Genomic DNA, 25136 nt, shown 5'->3' on the forward strand with positions numbered 1-25136 from the left:
TGTTTCCAACTTTCTAGCACAACCCAACACAATCAAGCTGTGTCCAAACCACCAGTAAAATATAATAATGATCATGTGAAAAAAGATTGGGAATGAACATTTTGTTGATGTGTTCAGCTACACGCGGCATCTATTGCACTTCTTCTCCGTCCTGGGAGAGGGATCCCTCACATGTGGCTCTGTCTGAGGTTTCTACGTGTTTTTCCTCTGTTAATGTGTTTCTTTTTGGGGTAGTTTTCCCTTACTCTTGTTAGTCAAAATAACAATGGATCTCTGTAGGCTTTCCGACTTCAGTGTAGTATTTTGTCCAAGCAAAAGTTAGCAACCTGACGCATTAAACGAAACAACATATTGATGTTTGAAACACTCCCATTTTGAAGTAGTGGACAAATCTTAAGGCTTAAGTAAAAGCCTCTACATAATATTTATATTCCTGGTACCTGCCAGTAACAACACGTAAACATCAACTACAAAGCAAATTAAAAGGCCAACTATTTAACTCTAATTGTAACTACAGTGATAATAATATCATACAAAAAAATTCATCAAATATCCACAACTGAAAACTGAAAGTAAAATGCATTGAAGTCTCATAGTGGCCATCTGTCTATTCAGCTATAATTTGTATCGTCACAACCCAGCTCAAGGACAAAGCAGGGAAGGCCACACATGAGTTTAAACTACAAATAAGTTTATTCAAAGAAATGAAAAGGAAATTTAAATGTAGAAAGAGGGACTGGTTGAAGGCTGCCAGCTTATATACGGGAGCCAGACCAGGTGAGATAAATCTCCCTGACAACCAAACTCCGATCAGGCTCCTGCAGGGAGCGGCCTCACATTATATAATATATAATAAGGCTCCTCACATTATATAATATATAATAAGGGGCCTCATAGTATATAATGAGTCCATACTGGACTTCTAAGTACTGAACTTCACTTTCTCTGCAGCCCACTATGCATTATACAGTATACCAACACCATGCAATGCATCACAGTGTTGTATCCTGATTTCACTCACAACTATCTGAACCCGACAGGACCTAGACTGTAGTGTAATTTAGTGTCCATGCATTTGCTGAGGTCAGCACTTCTCTGAACATGACCCTCCATCTTTGTCTCCTCCTCAGATCAGATTCAGACGGTCTCATGTGGGGAAATGACGCAGAGGTGGTTCAAGAGTGGAAGAGAAAAAAGCAGGAAGAGGAAAGAGGGATGGAAGTGGGGGAATTAAAAGAGACGACTCTTGTACGAGGGATGTATGAGGATGGTTTGCTGCTTGTAAAGGAGAATGAGATGAAAGTGAGGCTACTGTGTGTTTCAAAATGATCTACACTGTGACATACTGTAATTTAACTGCATTATATTGTAATATATATTGTCTGTTAATACTATTCACACCAGTGTAGGTTTCCTTTCGGACGCTGCAAAATCTGTAATAATCCACATAATGTGAAGCATACACATATTTCATTTTTTTTATATTTCATTTTGTAAGATGTTGTAAATGTGTTCTACTCAAATATGTATGTGTATGTGATGTTGTATAACTGGAGTGCATGCAGAGCTAACAGTGTGTATGGACTGTATGAAACATACATCATGTTAACATACGGGCTGAAGAGAACATGTCGGACAGAGGGCACAGTCTCTCCACAGGCTGCCTTCTTGTCTTGTGTAACATTTTAAATACCAAATACTGTGACTGCACAGCAGAGAGTTCTGCTTCATTTCACCAGAACTCGGATAAACAGCAGCTTGGCCTAACCCCTGTTATTCTTCATTTTCAGCCCATAACCTCCTACGATAGGAGGGTTTTAAGTTTCTTGACGTGCAGAGCTTGACTTCGACACCTTAAGCACTGTGATTTATCCTCTTTTCCAGTGTTGCTTTATTGTCGTCTCGCTCCAGACAAGATGGAGCTATAGTAACAGAAAAGGCTGAGGGCAATTAAATAATACTGTATGATTTCACATAAATTCATTAATACTAAGGCCTCCGACATCCCAGGATTAATGATAATCCAACAACAAAGGCAACTCTGATGCAGTGATTGGCCGGGTATTTGCAGAGGGGATTCCATTAGACTTTGTTTGAAGTTTGAACGTTTCTCTCAAGCTGTTCACTTCTCATGTGAACGACCAGGAGCAACATCATGAATGCCTTTGGGAGGGGACTAAACGTGAGTGCGGTTCACCCAGGTTTGTTCGATTTGTCACATCAAGACGGCAATGAACTCCCCACCTTAAAGTAAAAAAATGATTGAGATCAATATGTTGAAGAACAAAGTTTTCAACCGAAAGTAAGGAAACATGACGTTTACTTGTTTGATACGTGAGCTCACAAATGTTTTGCATCATCTGCTCACCGGAACTACAGAAAGCTGGTTTCAGGAATAAATATTAAGATTAAATGCTTTTGACTTCATATTTTTTTTTGCAAGTTTAAGCATTGGACAATTTTTTGCCCGAAAATGTACAGACAGAAAAGAGCTTTGCTATTGCTCTGGGACATAACACAAATGGATACGACATTGTTATATTTACTAAAGAACAAAGTATTTACTGTATACTGTACTATCATTCAGTAAAAAAGGGAGCTGTGTTGATTTTTTTAAATGTTTGTGTGTAAATTATGATGCTGATGTTTATCTGCAGGACGTCAGACAACTGTATATGTTTTATATGTATGGCATCAATATTAAAATTTATTTTTCAAAATAAAGTTAAATCAAAAGAACCTACCAATGTGTGATATGATTTTGCACACAGGTTTCGCACCAGCGCCACATGGAGTAATTTACTGATAACGTAGTAAGTGTAAACTTTAGATCACAAATGTGTATAGCTTAAAAATAGACTAGAACATTTAGAGAAACCCATTAACATTAAAATTAAGCAGTAATCTAGAGTATTAGATGAAGAACAATAATATTTACATGGCCCAATTAGGTAACTCATCATGACGCACTAGACACGGAGCTGTTATGCTGTTATATAATGACTGTTTTTTATCATGAGCCCTGCTACTTTGCATGAACCAACCCACTAAGACCTGTGCTTTTCCTGCTATTTCAAACTAAAGTCCTGTTTCTGTCAGTTTTCATGACTCACTCATAACATTTGTTCCTCATTCATACCACATGTTACATTTAATTGTTGTTATACAGTTGTGTGCTTAAGTTATATTAATAGTTGGTCTTGAGTGACCTCGTGTGGCCACAGTGAATAACTACAACCATACGGAGGAAACTGGTGCTGAAGTCTGGAGCTGTCCTGACTGTTTTAGGAGCAGTGGGAGTGAGGCAGCAGGCGTAAGGTGAGTGCCTTGCTCAAGGTCAATGGAAGTTAGTATTCTACAACGAGTACTGCTAGTGATGTGTTTGGGGAGAGAGTTCCAGAGGGAGGGGGCAGCTATGGAGAAGGCTCTGTCGCCCCAGGTCCGGTGCTTGGTTCCGAGCGGACGAGACAGGAGGATAGCATCAGAGGAGCGGAGCCGACGGGATGGAGTGTGGTGGTGGAGCAGGCTGGTGAGGCAGGAGGGGGCCTGGCTATGGAGGGCTTTATGAGTGAGGAGAAGGACTTTGTAACGGATGCGCTGTGGGACGGGGAGCCAGTGGAGATTCTGGAGAACAGGGGTGATCTGATCACAGGAGTGGGAGTGGGTGAGCAGGCAAGCAGCAGAGTTCTGGATGTACTGTAGTTTATTTAGTACTTTGGATGATGTGCCATAGAGGATACTGTTGCAATAGTCGATTCTGGAGGTGATGAAGGCATGGATCCAAGTTTTCAGCAGCAGAGGAGGAGAGTGATGTTTTTTAGGTGGAAAAGGGCAGTTCTGTTGATTTGGTTAACGTGGTGTTCAAAGGAGAGGTTGCTGTCAAACATGGCTTCGAGGTTGCAGATGTGTGGGTATAGGGAGACAGAGTGGAGTTGTCGATGGTGAGGCAGAAGTTGTGACTGGTTTTGGTGAGGGATTTGGGACCAGCTTAAAACACGGTGCAAATGACCTCCTTTCGAGTCAAATATGAATGTCGGGGCTTGTGGACACTTGGATGACACCACACGAGCAGCATGGAGGCATGTTATGTATTTTCTTTTGTTTTATTACGTCTGAAGAAGGACTCACCATTGACTTCAGTTCTATTGGATTCTGCTGCAACAACGTTTACCCCTGAAACCCCAGATGTGTTTTGTGGACTCAAACAGCCTCTTCTGCTGCAACCTGCTCATCTGTTAGTGGAAAAGCTTCATTAATCCACTGATGAATCCATTGTGAACCTCAGTGCCTGCATCTGTACTGGCAGTACACTGGACAAAATCTTCTTGTGACCACGCTGACATCTTGTGGTGGCTGTCGGTAATGCTTCCTCTATGCGAATATCTTGTCCCCAACTGCCGGTATCTGATTGGTCTTTAATCTGACACGATATGAAAAGCTGTTGTTCTCTCCATATTTAGCTTCTGTAACTCAAATACAACTTATTTTAACTGTTAAATGTAGAGCAGCATCAGACACACGACAACCAAAATGTCTCTGTAAAGCACTTTGAATCTACCTGTGTATGAAATGTGCTTTATAATATTAAATGACCTTGCCTTACTTTTTAAACATATTTTAGTTAGTTAGTTAATTAGTTAGTTTTTATAGAGTAGTCCTGACCTTGCCATTGAAATGAACAGTTATTTTTTATTTGATTGTTTTTTCTTAAAGTATCTAACAGCCAATTAACAATTTGCCCAAGATAAAGCAGAATCATAAAAGGACCTCAAAGCTCCCTTTAAAAAATATCATTGCTGATCATTGATTTTTTTTACTTTGACAAATAGCCCTATTCTACAGTTTAATATTGTGTGATACTCTTAAGTATCAATTCAAAAGTAAAGATAATAATGATAATGAAAGAAAAATGTATATATATACTTATAAAATCAGATTTTTATTAAAACGATTACATTGGATTCATTTGTTTTTTTTATTGATTCTGACGGTGAATCACTCTTTTTATCCACCAGCTGCTCAGGTGAATACAGGATATTACAGTGCAACACAGCTACAACAGCTCTTTATGTAGAACAGTGATGAAGTGTTGTTAAATGTCTCAATACCGAACCTCCCCCAGTACTGTGGGAGTAACAAATATCCCAACAACCCAACAAACACTCAGAGAAATCTGTGGCAGAATTCCAACTTTTTCTTTCAATCTGGGAGGACGACAATGAGCAGACTGTTTGTTAGAATGCACATCCAGGGGAGTCACATTCAAACACGATAAACCCAGAACATTCAGATCTGACTCCAGTGATCCTCTTTGAACAAAGACAGAGGTTACCCCCTCCCCTCCCCCGACCATACATAACCTATCACATGACTGTAGTTCCATACTTGTTCTGTAGTATTTCAAGTGAAGACACTTTGACAACCAATCTGATAGAAAGACTGAGATAATCATTGTCAATATAGAAACATTAGTTAGAACAATTTTACCAAAAGCTGATTGATAGAAGAATTACTGAAGTAAGAAATTACACACACGCACACACACACACACACACGCACCCACACACACACACACACACACACACACACACACACACACACACACACACACACACACACTTTACCAATTGTCCACTTTTAGGTGAAAACCAGCACCTATATCATGAGAAGAAACTGAAAAGCTAAGGGGGAATTCCACAGTTATGTAGGAAATCACTAAATCTAGACACAAAATGGACAAGAGTTCATCTTTGTTGTGTCTTGTCCATTGTGTCTTCAAGTGAAGACCTTTGGTGACTTCACATTGACTACCATTTAAATACTAATCCTAAACCTTAGCCTAACCTTAACCCAACTCTGACCTTAACCACTGACCCTAAAAGCAGCTTTTTCCCAATTAGGACAATCTGTCCCCAAATGACTGTAAATTTGCACCCAGAGTAAACTTTAAAACTTAGCTTGCAAAACCCACCGCAGCTTCCGGAAGTGCATCCACTGAGGGTGCTCGTAATAAAATGACCGGTGTCCTCAGAAGTCTTTGTCCCAGCCGGACAGCTCATCAGGAGCCTCCTCTGTGTCAGGAGGAAACATGTCAAAGTGACTGTGATCCATCGGCCCCTTTACCTGCAGGAACAAGAAAATCACCAAGAAATCACATCATGTTCGCAAGTACATTGCCATTACAGTGGGGTCAATATATACACATGAAAGTTTGATATGATATACCTGGATTCATGATTCAAACACATCAACATAGACACTGTACATTCATGAAGAACTAGTTAATTATTCCTACATCTGACATTGGTTACTTTCCTTACACAATCCAGTGAAACCCTGACTCGTACTCATAAACCACATTTAAGTGCTGCTGTTGAGGCGTGACTTCTTCTTAAAAAACCTCCAGAAGGAACCCAATCTCTGAGGTTATAGCTTTAAAAACAGCTTGTTGTTTTAACATGTGTCAGAAATAAACTTAATTGAAATGCTAAGTACAACACAATGTCTTTAACAACTATAAACAGATGTAACTATAATTAAAATAATAATAGATATAAATAGTGTGGGGTTATATTTAACTGCTCCCTAACATATGTTCCTTTCCATAACAATGTGCTTATTTATCTTATTAGATTATTAGCAAAGTCTCATTCATGGCAACACATACTCTAGTTCTGTCCAATCACCTTTTGGTATTTAAATAATGCCAGACCTTCAATAGATATTCCATAGTTTTTTCAAATCAATTCAGTTACTAATAATTCTGATTAGCATATTCTCAATGGAGCAGATACAAGCTGTCGAGCACATTGTCCCACAATTGTATATTTTATTTCACTGAAATGTTTTGACTACAAACATGATGTCTGTGCTCGTTCAGTGCTGATGGTCCTCACCTCTCTCCTCAGTGGAGACGGCAGCTGCGGTGCCTCAACCCCTCCCAGTTGAAGCCCCGGAACCACCTACAAAACAATATAAATATCATGGATAGATTAATTTGAAATCTACTTCTTCAATTATTATGCTCTCAAACATAACTGTCAACCATCTGGCCGCTGCGAGTAGCGAGCATTTATAGTTGGAGGTGATGTTTACTGAAGTAAACAGTACAGCATGCATTGCACATTAAACATACCGGATGTGCCACTATAGTGCTGGATCCTTCTCTCCATCATCAAAGTCATGAACTACAACTATTGACTTCACCACACATACCCAGCCCTCCTCATCTCTAGTGCTGCCACAAATTACAATTCCAATGTAGCTTGTCCATCTCACCATGGCTGCCATCCAAACGTTAGTTACCACTCTGACTTAATACAGTTCTGTCTGAGTTATGTCATCAATCATCCCATCAGGTGTAACATGGCACTATAGCAGTGGAGTTTTGTACAGCAGGTCTTCCCCAGAGATGGGACCTCTGTGTTGAGGTCTGTCAGTTGCTTTGTAATTTCATAAATAGACTTTCTGACTCTACAGAATGCATTAATGACTCTAAATTGACTGTAGGTGCGAATGTGAGAGAGAATTGTCGCTGGTGACCTGTCCAGGGTGTACACCACTTCTTGCCTCAGCTAGGTCAGTCAGCCAGGACCCCCCCCCCCCCCCCCCCCCCCCCCCCCCCCATAACAAAGTAAATGCTAAATGATCTGTATTTGTAATGCTTTTCAAGTGTTGAGCACTTTACACTACAGTTTTGCCATTCACACATTCTTTATGCTTTATAGAAAATATAAATTATACAGTCACAATAAAAGAGCAATAACACAACAGAAGTTGTATCTGGGACATCTGTTTCTCCTTGTCCCTGTGTTACACAATGAGGCTTGGTGCATGGCAATGTTGTGGTTCACTGTTTCTGTGCCCCCACCCTCATGTCATGACAATGACAGCCTGTGTGGACAGTAATGTTCTGTATATGCCACCCTCAGGGTGTTTTGTTGGACCCACTGAACAATATGAGGGAGAAAACCCAATGTCCCCTCAAATCATACAACTAACAGTTAGCCAACAACATGCCATCTTACATCAGATAACACAAAGGTAACAGAAACACCATTTACTGCATGATATAATCATGTCGTCACTAACTTCCAAGCAAACAAACCTCTTTAGTTCCCTCGTGTTGTGCAGCTATTTTACCCTTTTCAAACTAAAACTAAAAACATCTAATGAATGGAGACTATCATTTGGAGCGTTAACTTACTTGTGTTTCTTTATGTCAATGATGCCGTTTTTTTGGTTCCCCAGCCTCTCCACTGGGTTTAACCTGAGAGGAAAAAAACATTTATACTGGTATAATGTCAGGTTTAATAACCTGTGAATTGTCTCTTGACAAAAAACAGACATCAACTTGACTTAATAAATTCAGTAAAATCTATGTGACTAATGTTAAATGACTCATGTCAGCATCACTGATGATCTGGTGTAATAACACTGCAACATAATTATCAAGTGCTGATTCTAAATGACACTGCTTTGTCTTCTCCGCACCAAAAATTACTTTCAATGACAATCTCTGTTCAAACTGAGCCACATTATCTCATATTTGATCATGATAATATTTAGTTTGTGATTAACCCGACCTGCAGAGTCTCCTGATGAGGTCGTCTGGACTCTTGCCTATTCTCTTTGGGAAGTCCACCTTCTCAATGCCATGGAGGACCATGGTGTAAATCTTTATGGGGTCTGAGCCAGCAAATGGTGGGCTGGAAGGAAAACAGGTTTTTACATTCCAAAAGTAAGAAAACAATTCTGATTACACTTTTTAAAAGATGACGACAGGAGACTTGAGAAGCTGCAAATGTCAGAGATCATTCAATATTTGGTTACACAATGTATCTGGTGAACAATTCAACGAGTGCACAATCAAGCTGAAATGAACAGAATCAGTTGGGCTGACTGACTAATTGAAATTCAACTATGAGCTGAGAGGACTTTTTGGGAGGTGTTATGACAAATGGTAGTCAAGGAGATTAACTTCAGCGATATGGAACACTATTGGTGATGTTTGTCACCAGTAAACACAGTTGTTCATCACTGACAGGAAACAGGATGAGGGACTTTAAAGTCAGTCTTGTCCCTGTCCACAAAGGGCTACTCTTAGGCTCATTGCTTTCTCTGGTCATTTGCCACTGTTGCCGCACTGGACCTCTACCTCCAAACCAAACGTAACCTTCCAAAAACAACCACATGGTTGTGTGAGAGAGTGTGAAAACCAGATTACTTTGCTTGAAGCCCCTACGAGGAACTTTTCAGTTCTGTTGATTTTGGACAAAAGCTGTAGTGTTTCCACCGTCTCCTGTCGTAAAAACCTGGGTCTGGTCAGGATGTGTATTTGTTTTGGATGGAGTGAAAAAAAGACAGACAGCTGTTTGCAGGATGCAAAGCGATGAAGTATCAAATCTTTTTGTTGCTGTATGATTGATAATTGTAATATGATAACATTATAATGCTGTTTTAGTACCATTCATACAATAACCCTACCCCTGCTGCAAATGGTTTTGTCTGACCTCTGACCTCGCCAGTGGTCCGACCTGACCACAGACATTGAGAATAGTTAATAGAAAAAGACAATTTTCTCCCTGATTGTCTCCTTTGCTATTGTAGGTTTTACAGAGGCAGCAACATTGTAATACAATCGTTTCATTTTCTCTTTCACAAAGTGTAAGTGTAACATTATATCTTGCTGACTTACTTGCCAGTGAGAAGTTCAAATATGAGGATTCCCAAAGACCAGCAATCTGCACCAAAGTCATGGCCTTTGTTCATGATGACCTCAGGGGCCACGTACTCTGGAGTCCCACAGAAGGTCCAGGTCTTCTTTCCAAGGCCAATCTTTTTAGCAAAGCCGAAGTCTGCCTGAGAGCATACAGAGGAATTGGGATTAAAAAAGGACCATAAACGAAATCGCCCTAACATGGATGTATGCAAGTTACTTACCATTTTGACATAACCCTCATTATCCAGTAGAAGGTTTTCAGGTTTCAGGTCTCTGTAGATAATGCCCAAAGTGTGGAGGTAATCAAACGCCTCTGAGACACAACCAGTGCAGAACCGGGCTTTGGGCTCATCAAAATAGTTCCTGGTAGGTTATGAAAGGGTCAACAAATTAATGAATGTTTAAAAAATTACACTTTGCTATGTTGGGAAAGTTGGTGAAGGGGGAAAAAAAGAGATACAAAGCAACAAAGTGCAATAAGAACAGACAAATCTTCACACATATGAAGTTAATGATGGAGTGTTTTCTCTAGTTGCCAAAGTGCTGCTCATTAGGTCTATAGGTCTTCACCTTCTATGTAAAGTGCCTTGAGATAATGTATATTATGATTTGGCGCTATACAAATAAGATTTGATTGACTTGAATATGCTGACAGTTTTAGTCAGATCTCACAGTGGACTGATGTTAGCTCACGTCTGGAAACATGATTTGTCAGCAGGTTCGACAAACTGGAAAATTTCAAACCAGAGAAAGGAAGTGAAACTCAACAATTCACCTTGTTGTGAAGTTGTTTTTTAAAGATCAGCCTCTAGTTTTCACACACACTCACATGTCCCGCAGCACAGTCCACAGCTCTCCGCCAAGACACACCTCCAACAGCATGTAGACAAACTTATCATCCCGAAATGTTCGGAATAACCTGAAGACAAGCACAGACAGCTAAGTGACTCTTTGTTAACTACCATGCTGCTTTACAAACAGAGTGCAGTGATAAACAAGGTGCGGCCATACTGCTTTGAAACAGCTTTCAAAACCTTTTTTGTAACTACATCCTCAGATTTCAAATCTTTCTACATTTCATCTCTTCTTCATGAGTGTAAGGACGACCGGAGTGCTATACTGAAACATTTGAACAGCACATTTTGGCTGAACCTTTCTTATTGAATGAAGGTCAACAGACTGCTTTCACAAAGCCTTTGTTCTTTAAAGTCGTAGGTCAGATAAATCTCAGTGCAGGGGTGGGAGCCGGGTCAGGAGCATTCTTCACAGCAGGTTCCTTAGCAACTCTACTGAGAAACCAACAGTTCTCATTTCATCCTCTCTTTCAGGAGCACAGGAGGCTTGTGGGAGACTGATCTGTTGGCTGACTTAACCATTCTCTAGCCTCTTCTGCTCAACTCCTACATGCTCCCACTAGCTCAGCTTGGTGCACACTTGAAGGTTTTCAAATCAAACACATTTTTTTTAAATGTGGAGTCCACAGATATGGTGACAGATTTAACAGATATTAATCTTAATATTTCAATTGTAGCAATGCATTTGACCGTAAAAATTTCAGAGCAGCCTCTTCAAAGAAAACAAACATGGACATCAAAACATCCCTATTTGTCAGAAAAACTAAATATGACAATCTTTATCCTTTTGTGAGGGAGAAGCATTATGGAGAAGATTAGTGAAGAAGAAGTTGGATAGAAAATGCCATCAACATCTTGCCGCCTGCGACAGAAACCTGAAGGCGTAATGATGTGTGTGAGCCACACCTTATGATAAACCCTGAGCTGATTTGCTGCAGGATATTTTTCTCAGAGTAGATGTGCTCCTGCTGTCTGGTGTCCACAATGTGCATCTTCTTAATGCACTTCAGAGCAAAGGTGGTGTCCTCGTCCTTCAGCTTCACCTGAGAAACAGCAGCTCAGTGAGGAGAGCAAGACACTAACAATCAATGCTGGTTTAAACAAGAAACATATACGGTATATAACAGATACATTTTACTTAAAAACATCAACCGAATGTTTCTACTGCAAATGTATCAAAACTAACCTTTTAAATTACAATAACTCAACATTGCTAAGATTTGATAGTAGTGTAGAAACTGCAATAAGTCCAAACAAACACTTCTCAATTTTATTTATGAGGTTTGTAGAAACAGTTTTAAGATTATTTCTGTGGCCTGGAAAAAAGTTTCACAAAGTCTAAAGATATAAACCAAATAACGGCAACTAGTGTTAATACCAGTGTTGTAGCATTGGAAGTTACAGATATAGAGTTGTTCTAGAGGCTGAAAGCCAGGATATCTCAACTTCTACAACTTTAATTACAATAATTGTTTCTAAAATCTGCCTCTCTCTGATTCAACAGAAAGTATGTATCTTAATCGATAGAATGACCCTTTTGATATGAATTATTAATCTAATTAATGAAAAATGGTGCTAAATCTTGTCATTGACTATCTTTTTTCCAATGACAAAGATGTTGTTTAATCAACAACTTGTCTAAAACTCCATTCAATACTGTTGATGACAAAAGAGGTGACTAATATGGAGTTTTTCAATAAAAGGGTTACAAACAATTCTATACTATTATATTATATACATTTTGTTTATGAAAACCCGAGGTGATGAAATTACATTTTTTCAAACAAAGATATTTTTCACCACATAAGACCACTTAAGCTTAGATTTATTTTTGGGCTATTGAAAAATAGTTTATGGTGGGTTGTTGTGATTTGATTTACTTTTTGTAGCATTAAGGCAGCTACCATAAAAGTAGGAATTATGGCAGAGCTGTTGTACATGGCTCTGATCGGATGTATAAGGTTTTCTTTTTACTCAATGTATTTGTGTCAATACATTAGCTTAGGATCATAGTAATGATTGATTCATATAGCCTTGGATTAGCTCATGTTGCATTTTTCCTGACCTCATTATTTTTCCTCCTTTTTTTGTCAGGATGAATTAAACTGACAACACTGGAACAGATATGGTCTCTGCAAAGCTGCATTCCTAAGTATGCATCATTTAAACTTTGATTTCCTTTTTGCTCAGAGAGATTATAAACATTTGGCATAAAGTAGAAGGATGAGTTTTAAACAAGATCAGAATTTAACAAGGATCCATTGTTGTGTTGCTGCAGCCCACCAGCTCCACTCGTCCAAATCCTCCCATGCCAAGTGTAGCTATGACCTCAAGCTCCTGGAAAGGCTGCTGTGGAGGCAGGAGGGCGATCCTCTCTGTCAGCCTCATCAGCTCATGAGCCTCTGCAGAGTCAATCTGAGGGGAGTATGGCCTGAGAGGAGAATAACAGGAGGTGTTTGATTAAATGTGAGTCCTTCTTAGTTACGAAAACATACACTGACTCTATTACAAACCAAACTTTAATCAGTTTATAACCATTGGAAACTGTAAATGACAATAATGTCCATAAAATAAAACATGTAGTAGGTCACCATCATCATCACCTCACCAGGATCCATACAGGTTATAAATGCAAGTTGTATCTGCTGCTGAGTGTGGTTTCTTACCAGGCTTTAGTTTATCCATGGCAAAAGCATAGATATAGCACCATAACATTCTATTACTGTAAGTGTTTGTTGTGTCCGTCTGTCAGCGTGCACTCACAGGGCATTTCTTTTCTCATCACTCCTGGAAAGCTCTTCCACATATTCCTTCAGGTAAGACTGAAGCTCATCGTATGTTCCCACCATTTGGTTGAAATTGCTGGAGACGAGGGCCAGGGGGGCAGAGACAGTTAAGAGGATTTATTACCATTCTTTATGTTGTCCCTTAGTATCAGGTATACAAATACATTTCAGATAGAGTGTGGTATATGGGTCCAACTCTACATAATGGCACGTCATGTAAAAAACATCCAGCTACTCACTCTCTGTCCACCACCAGGCAATGTGTGTCCCTCTCATTGCAAATAATGTTGGCTGAGCGAACATCCTCACTGCAAACATACATGAGCAGCTCAGTAAAAAAACCGCAACACAAACCAACATGCAATAGCACACACTGTAACTTCAGCAGCAAAATAAGGCTCATCTTCGGCAGCACACAAGTAAATACAACAACAATTCAAATCATTGGACCACTCAGAAGGTTGTGTAACTGTAGTCCTCCATGTTGTGTTATGGTTAAAAAAAACTGCATTGAAAATCTAAGTTTAATTTCCTTGAAGAATTGATTTTGCCTTATCCATATCAAATCCATTGTTTGGCTCTTCTGATTTAAGTATCAAGTTATCTGTATATTAAAGCTTCATGAAAATAGGAGATTCCCTGTTATGATTGTGTCTTGGATGCTAATGTGAACTCTTTAAGACAGTAACTAATAATTCAGGTCACTACCATATGATCTGATCACACCATGAAGGCTAGAAACAGCAACAAAGTAATAAATCCCAGCAGAAACTTTCATGTGACTTGAATTTACAGGCTGTGACATTTGACACCAAGACACACTGGACAAGACAATTAGGCAGTGCAACAGGTTAGCTCTCGTTCAAGTATAAGAAAACTGGAAGGTACCTCCCACATCTATTATTTATATAGCTTTCTAATTGATATTCATGATGTGATGTAGGTGCTAGTGTTAACTGAAAGTAAACAGCTTGGAAGGTCAATTTCCTGACATTCATTTTAATTTTAAAACTGAGATTTACCAGATATAACACAGAGAAACAAAATCAAACATCAATGTGGTGTGTGTGTAAAATGTATGATTTAATGTCCTCTACTGTGTCCTCAGCCTTAATAAATGTCCATATATCTAGAAGATCTGGGAGTGTAGGGAGGGGAGGGAGGGAATGGGGGGATTTGTACACATGTTTAAATTGAAAAATTCAATTAACAGAGCTAAAAAAGATTCCCTTAGCCTTCAGTGAAGCTGCTGGTTGTACCTGATGAGAGCTTTCTCTCCAAAGTAGTCTCCGACTCGGAGTATCTTGATTTCCTGGGGTTCAGCAAACCCCTCTGTGCTTTGAGTGACTATGACCTACAGAAAGAAAACATCAGAATGAGGAATAACTGCTAATACTGTTTTACTTGTCAGTTTAATATTGCCAACTTTTAAAACGTTTTACTTTAAGTTTATTAGGGAACGTCAAACAATAATGCCGCCCCCTGACATTTGAAGATTCTAATCAGTCGGAGACTTCTCAGTTGACTCAGTTGAGATTCTTTAAGTCGGGCATTTGCTATTTGTCGATATACATTTTTTGTCAGTGTGCAGTGTTACTTCCTGAGAGGTCAATACAAGGGTTTGGTAGTCAGTAGTTAATGACAGATTTCACCATGAGCACCCAAGACCAAATCAAGAACTATATAAGGGTATTTCAAAATAGTATGTTCTATGTGGTTGACTATAGTTCAGTCAGACAGTTCTGACTGAACGTTTGAAATGTTTATTGCAGCAGAACGAATCTAGGCCGCTAGGCTTCATCACTCCCCCAGATATGATTGCATAGATATAATGGGGGGTGATGAGCAAATGTATAATCCCCCTGTCGGAGTTTGGGTGGTGGAGGGATGAAATCAACAGTTGGTTGGCAGACTGACTGTAACCAGGAGTCTGTTCTCCGAGAGCAACGCAGGCAGCTGAGGTTTAAACATAAACAGTTCCAGGTCCAAATCCAGAGAAGAGAACAGGTTTAAATCAACAAACAGTCTAAATCCTAGTTCAAACGATGGCTGGCTGAGTGTGGCAGGTATGGCCGGAGTGAATGATAATCTACAGCAGGTGACTAAACATCCTTGCGGAGTGTGGTGGGATGAACAGTGCTTGAGCACTGCAGCAGACTGGTTGAGTTTATTAGCGAATGGATCTGAGGGGTGCAGGTGAATTGTCGGGAATGGACCACAGATATTGATTGTTACTGAGGTATAGTGAACAGTGCTCAGTGTTTTATATAAATGTTGATTGGTTGGTTGTAAAATTTTCAAAACTCAAGAATAAAGTTGTTAAACCAAAACATGAGCACACAAGGGTTGAAAAGATATTTTGGTTTAAAGATGTCTCACCTCTCCTTTTGCAATAATAAAGAAAGTGTTCCCCTCTTCACCCTCTCGAATAATATACTCCCCTTTTTCAAAATAGTCCTGCAGAGAGAAAAAAGGGTCAGTCTTTTGTCCACTATCACAATCTGGTACAATCTGAAAATGTATGGAACTTGATAAAGATTATAAAGAAATGTCGTGAAGTGGGAAATACTCACTATTTCAAGACAATCAACAATCTTGGCTAGTTTCTCCTCCGGCAGGTCACGGAGCAGAGACACACTGACAGGGAAACCAAACTTAATCAGATGTTGGGATTGATTACAGATTGATAGTTTATAAATTCTGAAATTAAAGTCATTGACAATATAAAGAAATAAATAACATAATAACCAAATTACATAGTACACTTTTAATGTACAATGCACAGAATCGCAATCTTAACAGATATTTTTCTTGCAATTCTTTTTCCTGTTTATGTTTAATCATTTCTCTATTATTTACTATATTTGATGCTGGGAGGTTCCGCAGATCAATAATGTCATCTGTGTGACAAATTGTTATCGGCAAATACGCCATTAATGATTGAATTTGAATTTACAGTAACCATGTTGTACCCACATGGGGTAAATGTTGATGACATGAATAATAAGCAGGTACTCTCTTAATATCGACAAATCCCTCTGGGATGAACACATTCGAATAGGAGAGATTGAAGAAAGCTTGTCATCAATTTGTCATATTATATTTACCAAAACTTCTCCATCTGTTATCATAAGACCAATTTCAAGAGTGTTTTTTAATGTATTGCTGCCAACTGAACATGGACAATGCCTAAAACGGCATCTTCAAAACACAGCCTGATTTCAGAATTCAAAACTTAAACCCTAACCTGTCAGGGTCCATTACTGAACCTCAACTCAATGCAATGTAACACAATGGCTGCAGAGTTTTGCTGTCCCCAATGTGTACTGTGTACTATACAAATAAAACTGAATTGAATTGAAATTGAATATGTGCACTGGTACAGGTATACACATAACACAGTATGGTCCTGCTAAATTAATGTCCACTGAGTCAACAGCTGCTCAGAGAGGTTGGAAGAAAAGAGAATTCTTTTAAAATAATTAATAATTATTGTTTGCTGGTAAGTGGAGATACAGTGTGTCTGTTTCTACCTGCGCAGGAAGCTGAAGTATTCCTCTTGTCGGGCCTGCGTGGTCTGCATCATGATGGTCTGGAAGGTCTGGCGGTCCAGTGCCCAGATGTGAGACTGGGACACAGCTGATTGAGATTGGAACCATGAAAAACTCATCAAGCCCATCACTTAAAGGTCCAGAGTATAAGATTTAGGTGAAAGGGATCTATTGACAGAAATTGAATCTAAAATAATCCTAGTGATGTTTTCACCTTTTATATAAATTGCACGAATTGTTGTTGTTTTGTTACCCTAAAATTGGCCCTTTCATTTTTTCAAGATTTTCATGGAGGGTGAGGTGAGGGGTTTTCAGCTGCAACCTGCACCTTCACCCTTAGATGTCACAAAATTCTACACACTGAATTTGTAATTATCAGTGTGGAGGAGAGTTAAGGGTCCTTCTGAACAAATTGGGTACAGTGCATCTATGGGCAATATATGTAAATGAAGCGCAAATCAGGGTTCAGTATCTTTCCTAAGGTCACTTCTTGGATCAAAGGCGACTGGGATCAAACCGGCAGCCTTCTGGTTAGAGGACAATCACTTTACCCCCTCAGCCACAGCCACCGGAAATCCAATTGTCAAGTAATTATGTGAAGTCACAGTAACTGAATATATTCAGAAGATGGCCCAAAGTGTGTAACACCCTTGAGGATGATCATTAGATCAGTATTGTGAAAACCTACTCTGTTTTAAAATGTACATTAAAACAATACTTTCCATCTAATAATAATCCCAGGCAACAGTTTGTAGGCATGAAAACATCAGCAAGGCCATGAAGGTAAGAGACGGATGAGTAGTTTTAACATAAATTTAATAACTCCCTCTGTGAATAATCTGCTCACATACCATCCAGCTGGCAGAGCGCATGTTCATGATTAGATGTGGTTGTCGAACACACTCAACATGGCATAGACTAAAGCATGGGGGAGTATTTGAATGTTTGTCATCCCAAAGGTAAAAGAGTTTTGGTCTTGTTTATGCTGCTGTCACTCACCTTTAACAGTGGCTGTTCTCTTACAGTTGTACAATATGGCGAGTTCTCCAAACGCGGTACCTGGATGCATGTCACCCAGCAGCTTCCCACTCTGGATGACCTCCAGAATGCCATCTGTAGTGAGGGAAACAAAGCACATGGTTGAAGCGTATTTTATTATTTACATTTTCACTGGACTAGTGTCTTTTGTGAGAGATTTTCTATCAAAACAAACATAAACCTACATAAACGTAAACCAAAGTTGTGGTTATTTCCCATATTCAATCTGTTTTTGTTCCTTTTCAACTTTTAGAACCGCTTATGCATGTTTGACAATGGCAGCAGAGCTCATCTACTCTCCAGCCCTGTTTTCTCGCTCTTCTTAGCATCGCAAGATTTCTCCGCTTTATTAAAAACTCTGTAATAGATCTGTGATGGATGGAGTTAAAGTGACACTTGTAATGTAAAGTGTTTACTTTAATGGATTCTCTACCAGGTTTTTGGTGAAACCCCCCCCCCCCCCCACTGTAAATCACATAGTGTTGAATTTATTAACTTAAACATTACTTCATGGTTTTATTTGTTTCTTAGATACTGTACCTGGTGTTAAAAAAAATTAGTCAAATCAATCAACAGCTACCTTTCTTATTTTAAATGATACAAAGCGAGCTACAGATATTTTGCTGTGCTGACCTGCCAGTACGTAGAGGTAGTTTCCAGCTTCACCCTCCTGGATGACCAGCTGCCCCTCAGTGTAAACCTTCTCATACATACAGTCCACCATCTCCCTCATGTGCTGTGGATCCAGATTCTTCAGAAAGTCATTGTTTATGATGGCTTTGTTGATCAGCTTTTTGGTGCTGAGGTGGAAAGAAGAAGCAGAAACAGTTGTAGATAAAATGTTTACTGTATTATTAAGAAACAAAATAATTATTTCCTTATTGGGAATTCAGAGGAATCAGGACACGTGGGAAGAACAACAGGACGAAATGCAATCAATGTGGACAATGAGGAAATCCATTGAAAATGCCATTTATTATTTAGTAAAGTTCAATGTTCAAGAAGTTGTAACTTAAATACTTATTGATGTGGTAATGAAATTTTACAGTGGAATAATGTTTCTTGTCTGGCTAATTAAAGATGAGAGGGAGGAGGTGAACTGCCAATTGGCTGGAACAACTTCAAACAACCCCAAGATAAACTTTCAGCAGTCCCCAAGATTTTCATGTTTGCCCCTGTGCCTTTGGATTTTTGTACTGCCAAATTCCTTTTGTTTATATGAGCAATATTTATTTCTATTATTTAACAAGCCTTGTCAACACAAACTACATTAGGAGATCAGAATTGCCTTGTAAGATTTTTTTTTTACTTTACCAAAAATTTGCTTTAGAGCTTTATGAATTTCTTTATTTCCTCTGGTTTAGACCAATTCCTTCCAAAGTTATCTAGTGAAGTACAGTAACCATTGAATTAATGTGCCATCAACAATCAAGAGGCCAATGCAGGCTGTAAGTCTTCCCACAACTGTCTGCACAAGTAACCAGCAACAATTTACCAATGGAGGAAAGTCTTTGGCAGATTTCCAAGAAAAATAAACCTGAGACACACTGATAGACCCTCTCACCTGTCAACCACATGATACCTCAGAGAAATCAGACATGATAAGCAAAAATAGCATAACTATTAATTCCAAGCTAGAATTGAAACTATCGCTAGTGTTGAACCACTCACTAATGAGATGGAATTGCCACCATCAGGTAACTATTAGGGCTGTTAGATATATCAAAAATGTATTGTCATCGCTACATCAACATGCACACTATATGTGCATTCACGCTCTGCAATGTAAACAAATTTGGCCAATCAGATGGAATACTGCTGCCCTGGATAATAAACTAAAGATATTCACATCATTAACAGGGTTTTCTGTCACTGACAGAAAACCCTGTCAAGGCTCTGTCAAAACTCGCTCCGCCTCCTCCCCACTAAATTCTACTGTGGAAACTTCACACACAAAGAGTGTGATCGGTCACGTGTTAACTCAGTCTGGGTAAAAACAACAGACTTTGTAAACTTAGTCAATGTATGTAGAGCATACATACAAAGTAAGGGGATGCAAAATGAAATTATGTCAAAATACAGGATTATCGTGCATAAATCAGCACTAACGATCTAACATTAGTATGTTAGCTACCGAGACATCGGCAGGTGTAAAGGTAGCGCATTTTTTAAAGGTTGTTGTGAAAATAATTACCATAATACATTGAAACGATATTAAACTAAGATATTACAATTATTATCGTAATTTGTATCCTTATTAATGGAGAAAATGCTAAATGTGTGGGTCTTTAAGTTGCTTTTGCGGCTATCTAGCCTGTGATTTGCAAGGCATTCTGGGAAACACCCCTTTATTGCCCTAACACTTGCCCTAACATTTGCCCCTACCCCTCCATCCCAACAAGAATCAGGCCACCCTAACCCTACATGCAAACATGCAAGGGAGAGTGGCTGAAATAGGATTGGCACTTAGATTAGATGGAAAGTAGCCTGGACAACTGCTGCTGTTGTGCAAAATCAAGTTAACAGTCCAAGTTCATTCATGAATCGGCAGCACATTCAACATGAAAATCAAACACAGTCCACAAATCTTGAAGAGCCCCTCATCAGCTTAGCCAAGTTGCAATATATGTCCTGTGACTTCCTGTCAGTTGCAAGACTGACTGTATTGAGCATGATGATGATGCCCTAGTACCTTCTTGGTTGTTTGTCGAAAACATCAGGGCTGAGGCTTTTCATAGTTACACACACGTACACATTGCTAAATGGGAGGATGCTTAAATTTGTAATATTTTCAACAAATGTCATACTATCAGTGCTGTATAATGTTGTTATGCTTTAATTGGGTCCTGGATTCACTGAGCATGCATGTGTGTGTGAATCCCTGATTACCACATCACACAGTTGATGTGTGAGTGCATTGACAGAAAAGCAGCACGCTAAATGAATCAGGGAGTAGTGGGAAAGGGGGGGAGCATCGGTTGTGTAATTGAAGCCCATAATGACTCAGACACAACATTTAGATCCTGTGGCCTTTTGTTTCCCCCCACGTCTTGCTATTATCCTGCCATGCTAATATGGCTTTTGAAATGTGGTTAGAATTACAAAAGCTTACCAGAGCTCTCACAACCTCGAGCCAATGATATTGTGTCTGAGATAATCACAGTTGATCGAACTTTATAAATAACACGGCAGCTTTTTGTGTCAGTGAGCAATTTCTTCATTTCTAATTATGTAATTTATCATTCTGTAATTATATCATAAGTGATGGTTTTGTTTAACATTTTGTGTAGTACCATTTTATACTGTGTCAGTCATAGTTTTTTGTCCTCAGGTTGAGTTAAGCATTACGCCACAATGATACTGGGCAGTTCCTCCCTTGGGTCTTAAACCTCAGTCTCAGTTCTTCATGTTATTTATTCCACAAGATGTTGGACCCTTTTCTGTAAAATTATGCTCCATGTTGACATGACCGCATCACATCATGTCTGCTCTGACACATCACAAAGGTTCCACCATGGTGTTTTTCTCACCATTCTGAGTAAAACCTCTTAAGACTATTGCGTTTGAAAATCTAAGGGGGGGTTAGCAGTTTCAGTTTTCAAGTCTACACAGGCTGAGTGTTTCATATTCAAAACAAATGTATAGTTTGCAGTGTTCCAGAGACTTACTTTGAGTTTTTGTGGACAGCCCTTACAATAAAGCCGTGTTCTGCTCTCAGGCCTCCACAGAACTTCTTTGATGTGGGTTCAGCAGAGACACCCTCTTTTGCTTTAAGCCTACGGTGGACTTCCACGGCCACCCTATGGAAGCGGCTGGGACCCTGGTTGATTGCACTGAAGCAGCGGTGGCTCTGGTGTAATTGAACTGGTGGAGAGCAGCCCAGGATATTGTTGTAGCCAATAGCATCCTGGAGCTTATCAATCTGAGAGACCTTGGCCTCCAGTTCCTTCTGAAGATGCTGTAACTGATGCTCCTGAGCTCGAAACTCTTGTTCCCGACGTGCCAGCTCCGCTTCTAGGTGGGCAATCCGCAACCTGAAGTTTAATATATGAGTCACAGAATACACATTAAAGTGGTTTTCACTACAAGTGTTGAAAAAATCTAGTGAGAAATGTTAAGCTTGATAAATCTGTAAATTAGGAGGCAGGTTCAGATAGAAACACGGTTCTTAAAACTCTGGCTATTCAACTGCTACTTCTATTTGGTGTTTTAAAACACAATACACATGTCTTTGATGAGCATTCCCATGGAAACTCACTGCTAGTCTTACATGTTTTGACTTAAATGATGTTGGACCCCGCAGTGAGGGTCATGTAGTACATTATGAATCTTCAAAGCCCTCAAAGGATACTGCAATGTATTGATGATAAGAGCTGTTTTAGAGGGCACTGACAAATGCCAATAGAACTATCAGATTATAAACACTTAGGGTGCTTCTTATCAGGTGATGGAAGGATTTGTGGAGCGATCTGCACCGTAAACCATGACAGCCTTCTTCAACTGATCCACATTGAAAACAAATTGTCTTTTGAGCCTCTCCAGACCATAACGATATAAGTGAAAATGTGCTGTCACGGTAAAAGTTAAACAGATAGTTTACCCAAAAATGAAAATTCACTCATTATCTACTCACAAATGGAGCGACGCCGGCGAGCTAGTTCTGGCAGGCAACTCGAGCTGCACTGTTTCAATCGTGTGACACTCATCATGTGACATACATCATGTGACACACTTCATGTGACATACATCATGTGACATACTTCACTCGCCACTACCATCTACAGTACTCATCCACCTCATTAGGCGGTCTATTTAAGCAGAGGGAATTCCCATCCCTCTCTCTGCTTCCTAACTACTACGCAGTATCACAGACAATTGTCTCAGCCCCTCCACCACCCCAGCATCCACCTGTAGGCTCCGACGGGGGGTTACAGTATTAGCTCATCACTCCCATCATTCCTGTGTATCATATGGGGGAGTGATTAAGTCGGAGCCTAGACGCCAAACACTAAACCTGTTCTACTGTTGAATAAACAAACATTCAAACGTGAGTTGTCTGACTGAACTATGCCGATGGAGGGGTGGGTGAAGTGTTTGTCTTTTGGAGTTTCAGAGGTAAACAGCGTTGCAGCCAATTCAATACAATTGAAGTAAATGGTGACCACTTCTTCAAACGTAAAAAAAAACAAACAGAAAAAATACATAAAACCTCCTCCATACTGCTCCGCAATCTCCGACATTCAAATTCGACTCAAACGGTGTAATTTAAACCATGTCAATCCTAAATGTCCTCTGTGATCCTCAGCTCCTAGCAAGCGTGCACACACCACAAGTTGGTGCCTCTATGCTCTCGCCCAAGAGGCACGTGACGACATCAGCTAGTTCTCGCGAGTATAGCCGAAGAGGAGGGTAACAGAGGACATTTAGGCTAAAAACTTCTCGAGTCGAATTGGCCCCTCAGTTACTTCAATTGTGTTGGATTTGGCTGCAACACTGTTTACCCCTGAAACTCCAAAATTGTGACAGAATTTTCACTTTTGGGTGAACAATCCCCTAAAGAAGTCAATAAACCAAATGACAATCCAAAAATTGTATACGTTAGCAGCTTGATGCTCTTTACTGTGATAATGTTTTCCATCAATTTATTATTATATCATATTGCACTCCCTACCGGTCACAGATCCACTTGAATACATTTCTTATGTATATAGCAATGCACACACACACACACACACACACACACACACACACACGCACACACACACACACACACACACACACACACACACACACACACACACACACACACACACACACACACACTATATACAAACTTTTGACAGTTTTTTTTCATAAATATATTCCAAAGGATTGGTTCTAACCTGAAGACATCTTTATCCAGACCAGCAGGGTCTTTACGGATTGAGGCCAGGCAGTTGTTCTCTTCAGCCCTCGGGGCTTTTATAGAACCATTGCCCATGGCCACACACTGACTGGCCACCATAGGAATGGCCCGAGGGTCAAATTCACAGCGAAGACTGTCTGAAAGGAAGCTCTGCAACCAGACAGGGTGCTCTCTCTTCTTAAATGCCTCCTTCGTTAAATGCCAACGGGCTCCTACAGAAAAAGAAATGACAAGCATTATTCATCTCTGTGTGAGATTGTTTGGCTGACTGAAGATGTGTCAGTCAACCAGTTATGATTCTAAATAAGAAATTTAAAAATTATATTTAAAAAAGTATATTGTTTCAGGTTGACTGATGCCTTGTATCATCCCTTATACATACTACTTTCTCATGCTGTGTGCGCATGGGTGAACAAAAACATTATGCCATTATTCAACATTATTCATTTTATTATATTTATCAAAAAACAATTATTTCCAAGACTTCTTACAAAATAAACACATCACTGACTCTCATCTGTCAATTATCCTTGAGCATGTATCAAAATACGATTTTTGTATTGTGCAGCCTTCACAATCTCTCAAAATCGATGTAGGTTAGAAATCAAGAAAGAGAAAAAAGCAATGGTTTACTTACAAATTGTCTGAGAAACACATCCGACATGATCCTGGTTCTCTGTTACATGTGTGATCCCTGTTTCATTGTGCCTCTCAAGCAGCTGCATCTTATTTGGTTGCCATGCGCAAACACAATGACACTCATCTGTGCTGAGAGGGCTCTTTAACCGTTTCCAAGTGGATCTGCTGAGGAAGAGGAAGTATCTGGCAACCCCTTGTGGCTTAATGGTGTTCCAGAGATACTATGATTACATTTTATAAATTAACTGGATATTTTCTTTCTAACCAAACCTAAATTTGTGAGTCAGTGTGGGGTACACCATGAGGTGGTCCTTATGATGCTTTTCCTTTTATTTTGGAATCATCAATACTTTCTACATATTTTTTTCAGTATTACTGGTAATTCTGGCTGGAATTGTGCTGTTCTCATAAAATAAAGTGCTGCCCATAGGTGTATTGTATGAATGTGTATGTGAATGGGTGAATGTAAAATTCTACTATAAAGCGTTTGAGTGGTCAAGACTAGAAAAGCTCTCTATAGATACAGACCATTTACCATTTAATCATGACAATATAATAATACTAACACATTTTGACCTGAGTAGAATGAAATCATAACACACAAATTGAAGAGGAACCAAAAACAAAAATCGATATATATCA

General features: G+C 39.4%; 2 protein-coding genes across 2 annotated transcripts in view; one reads left to right on the forward strand and one right to left on the reverse strand.

The window, feature by feature from the left end:
• Positions 1 to 2134, forward strand: part of si:ch211-250c4.3 (uncharacterized protein LOC100535981 homolog) — a 32491-nt gene extending 30357 nt beyond the window's left edge. The window contains exon 8 of the mRNA XM_034607985.1: positions 1131 to 2134. The gene's annotated coding sequence lies outside the window, so the exon portion shown is untranslated. The remainder of the gene's footprint in view (positions 1 to 1130) is intronic.
• Positions 2135 to 5558: 3424 nt separating this feature from the next.
• LOC117775114 (cGMP-dependent protein kinase 2) lies at positions 5559 to 24609 on the reverse strand. The gene is given in 21 exon segments (XM_034607977.1): positions 5559 to 6123; positions 6897 to 6922; positions 6925 to 6962; positions 8207 to 8269; positions 8586 to 8708; positions 9698 to 9861; positions 9943 to 10084; positions 10551 to 10640; positions 11482 to 11618; positions 12859 to 13006; positions 13339 to 13437; positions 13601 to 13669; positions 14621 to 14715; positions 15741 to 15818; positions 15935 to 15998; positions 16895 to 17000; positions 17912 to 18025; positions 18584 to 18750; positions 21619 to 21984; positions 23833 to 24067; positions 24493 to 24609. Coding segments are annotated over 20 exon segments (2307 nt in total). The 5' UTR covers positions 23955 to 24067; positions 24493 to 24609; the 3' UTR covers positions 5559 to 6027.
• Positions 24610 to 25136: the final 527 nt, after the last annotated feature.

Source organism: Hippoglossus hippoglossus, chromosome 15 (genome assembly GCF_009819705.1).
Source record: "Hippoglossus hippoglossus isolate fHipHip1 chromosome 15, fHipHip1.pri, whole genome shotgun sequence".
Lineage (NCBI taxonomy): Eukaryota > Metazoa > Chordata > Actinopteri > Pleuronectiformes > Pleuronectidae > Hippoglossus > Hippoglossus hippoglossus.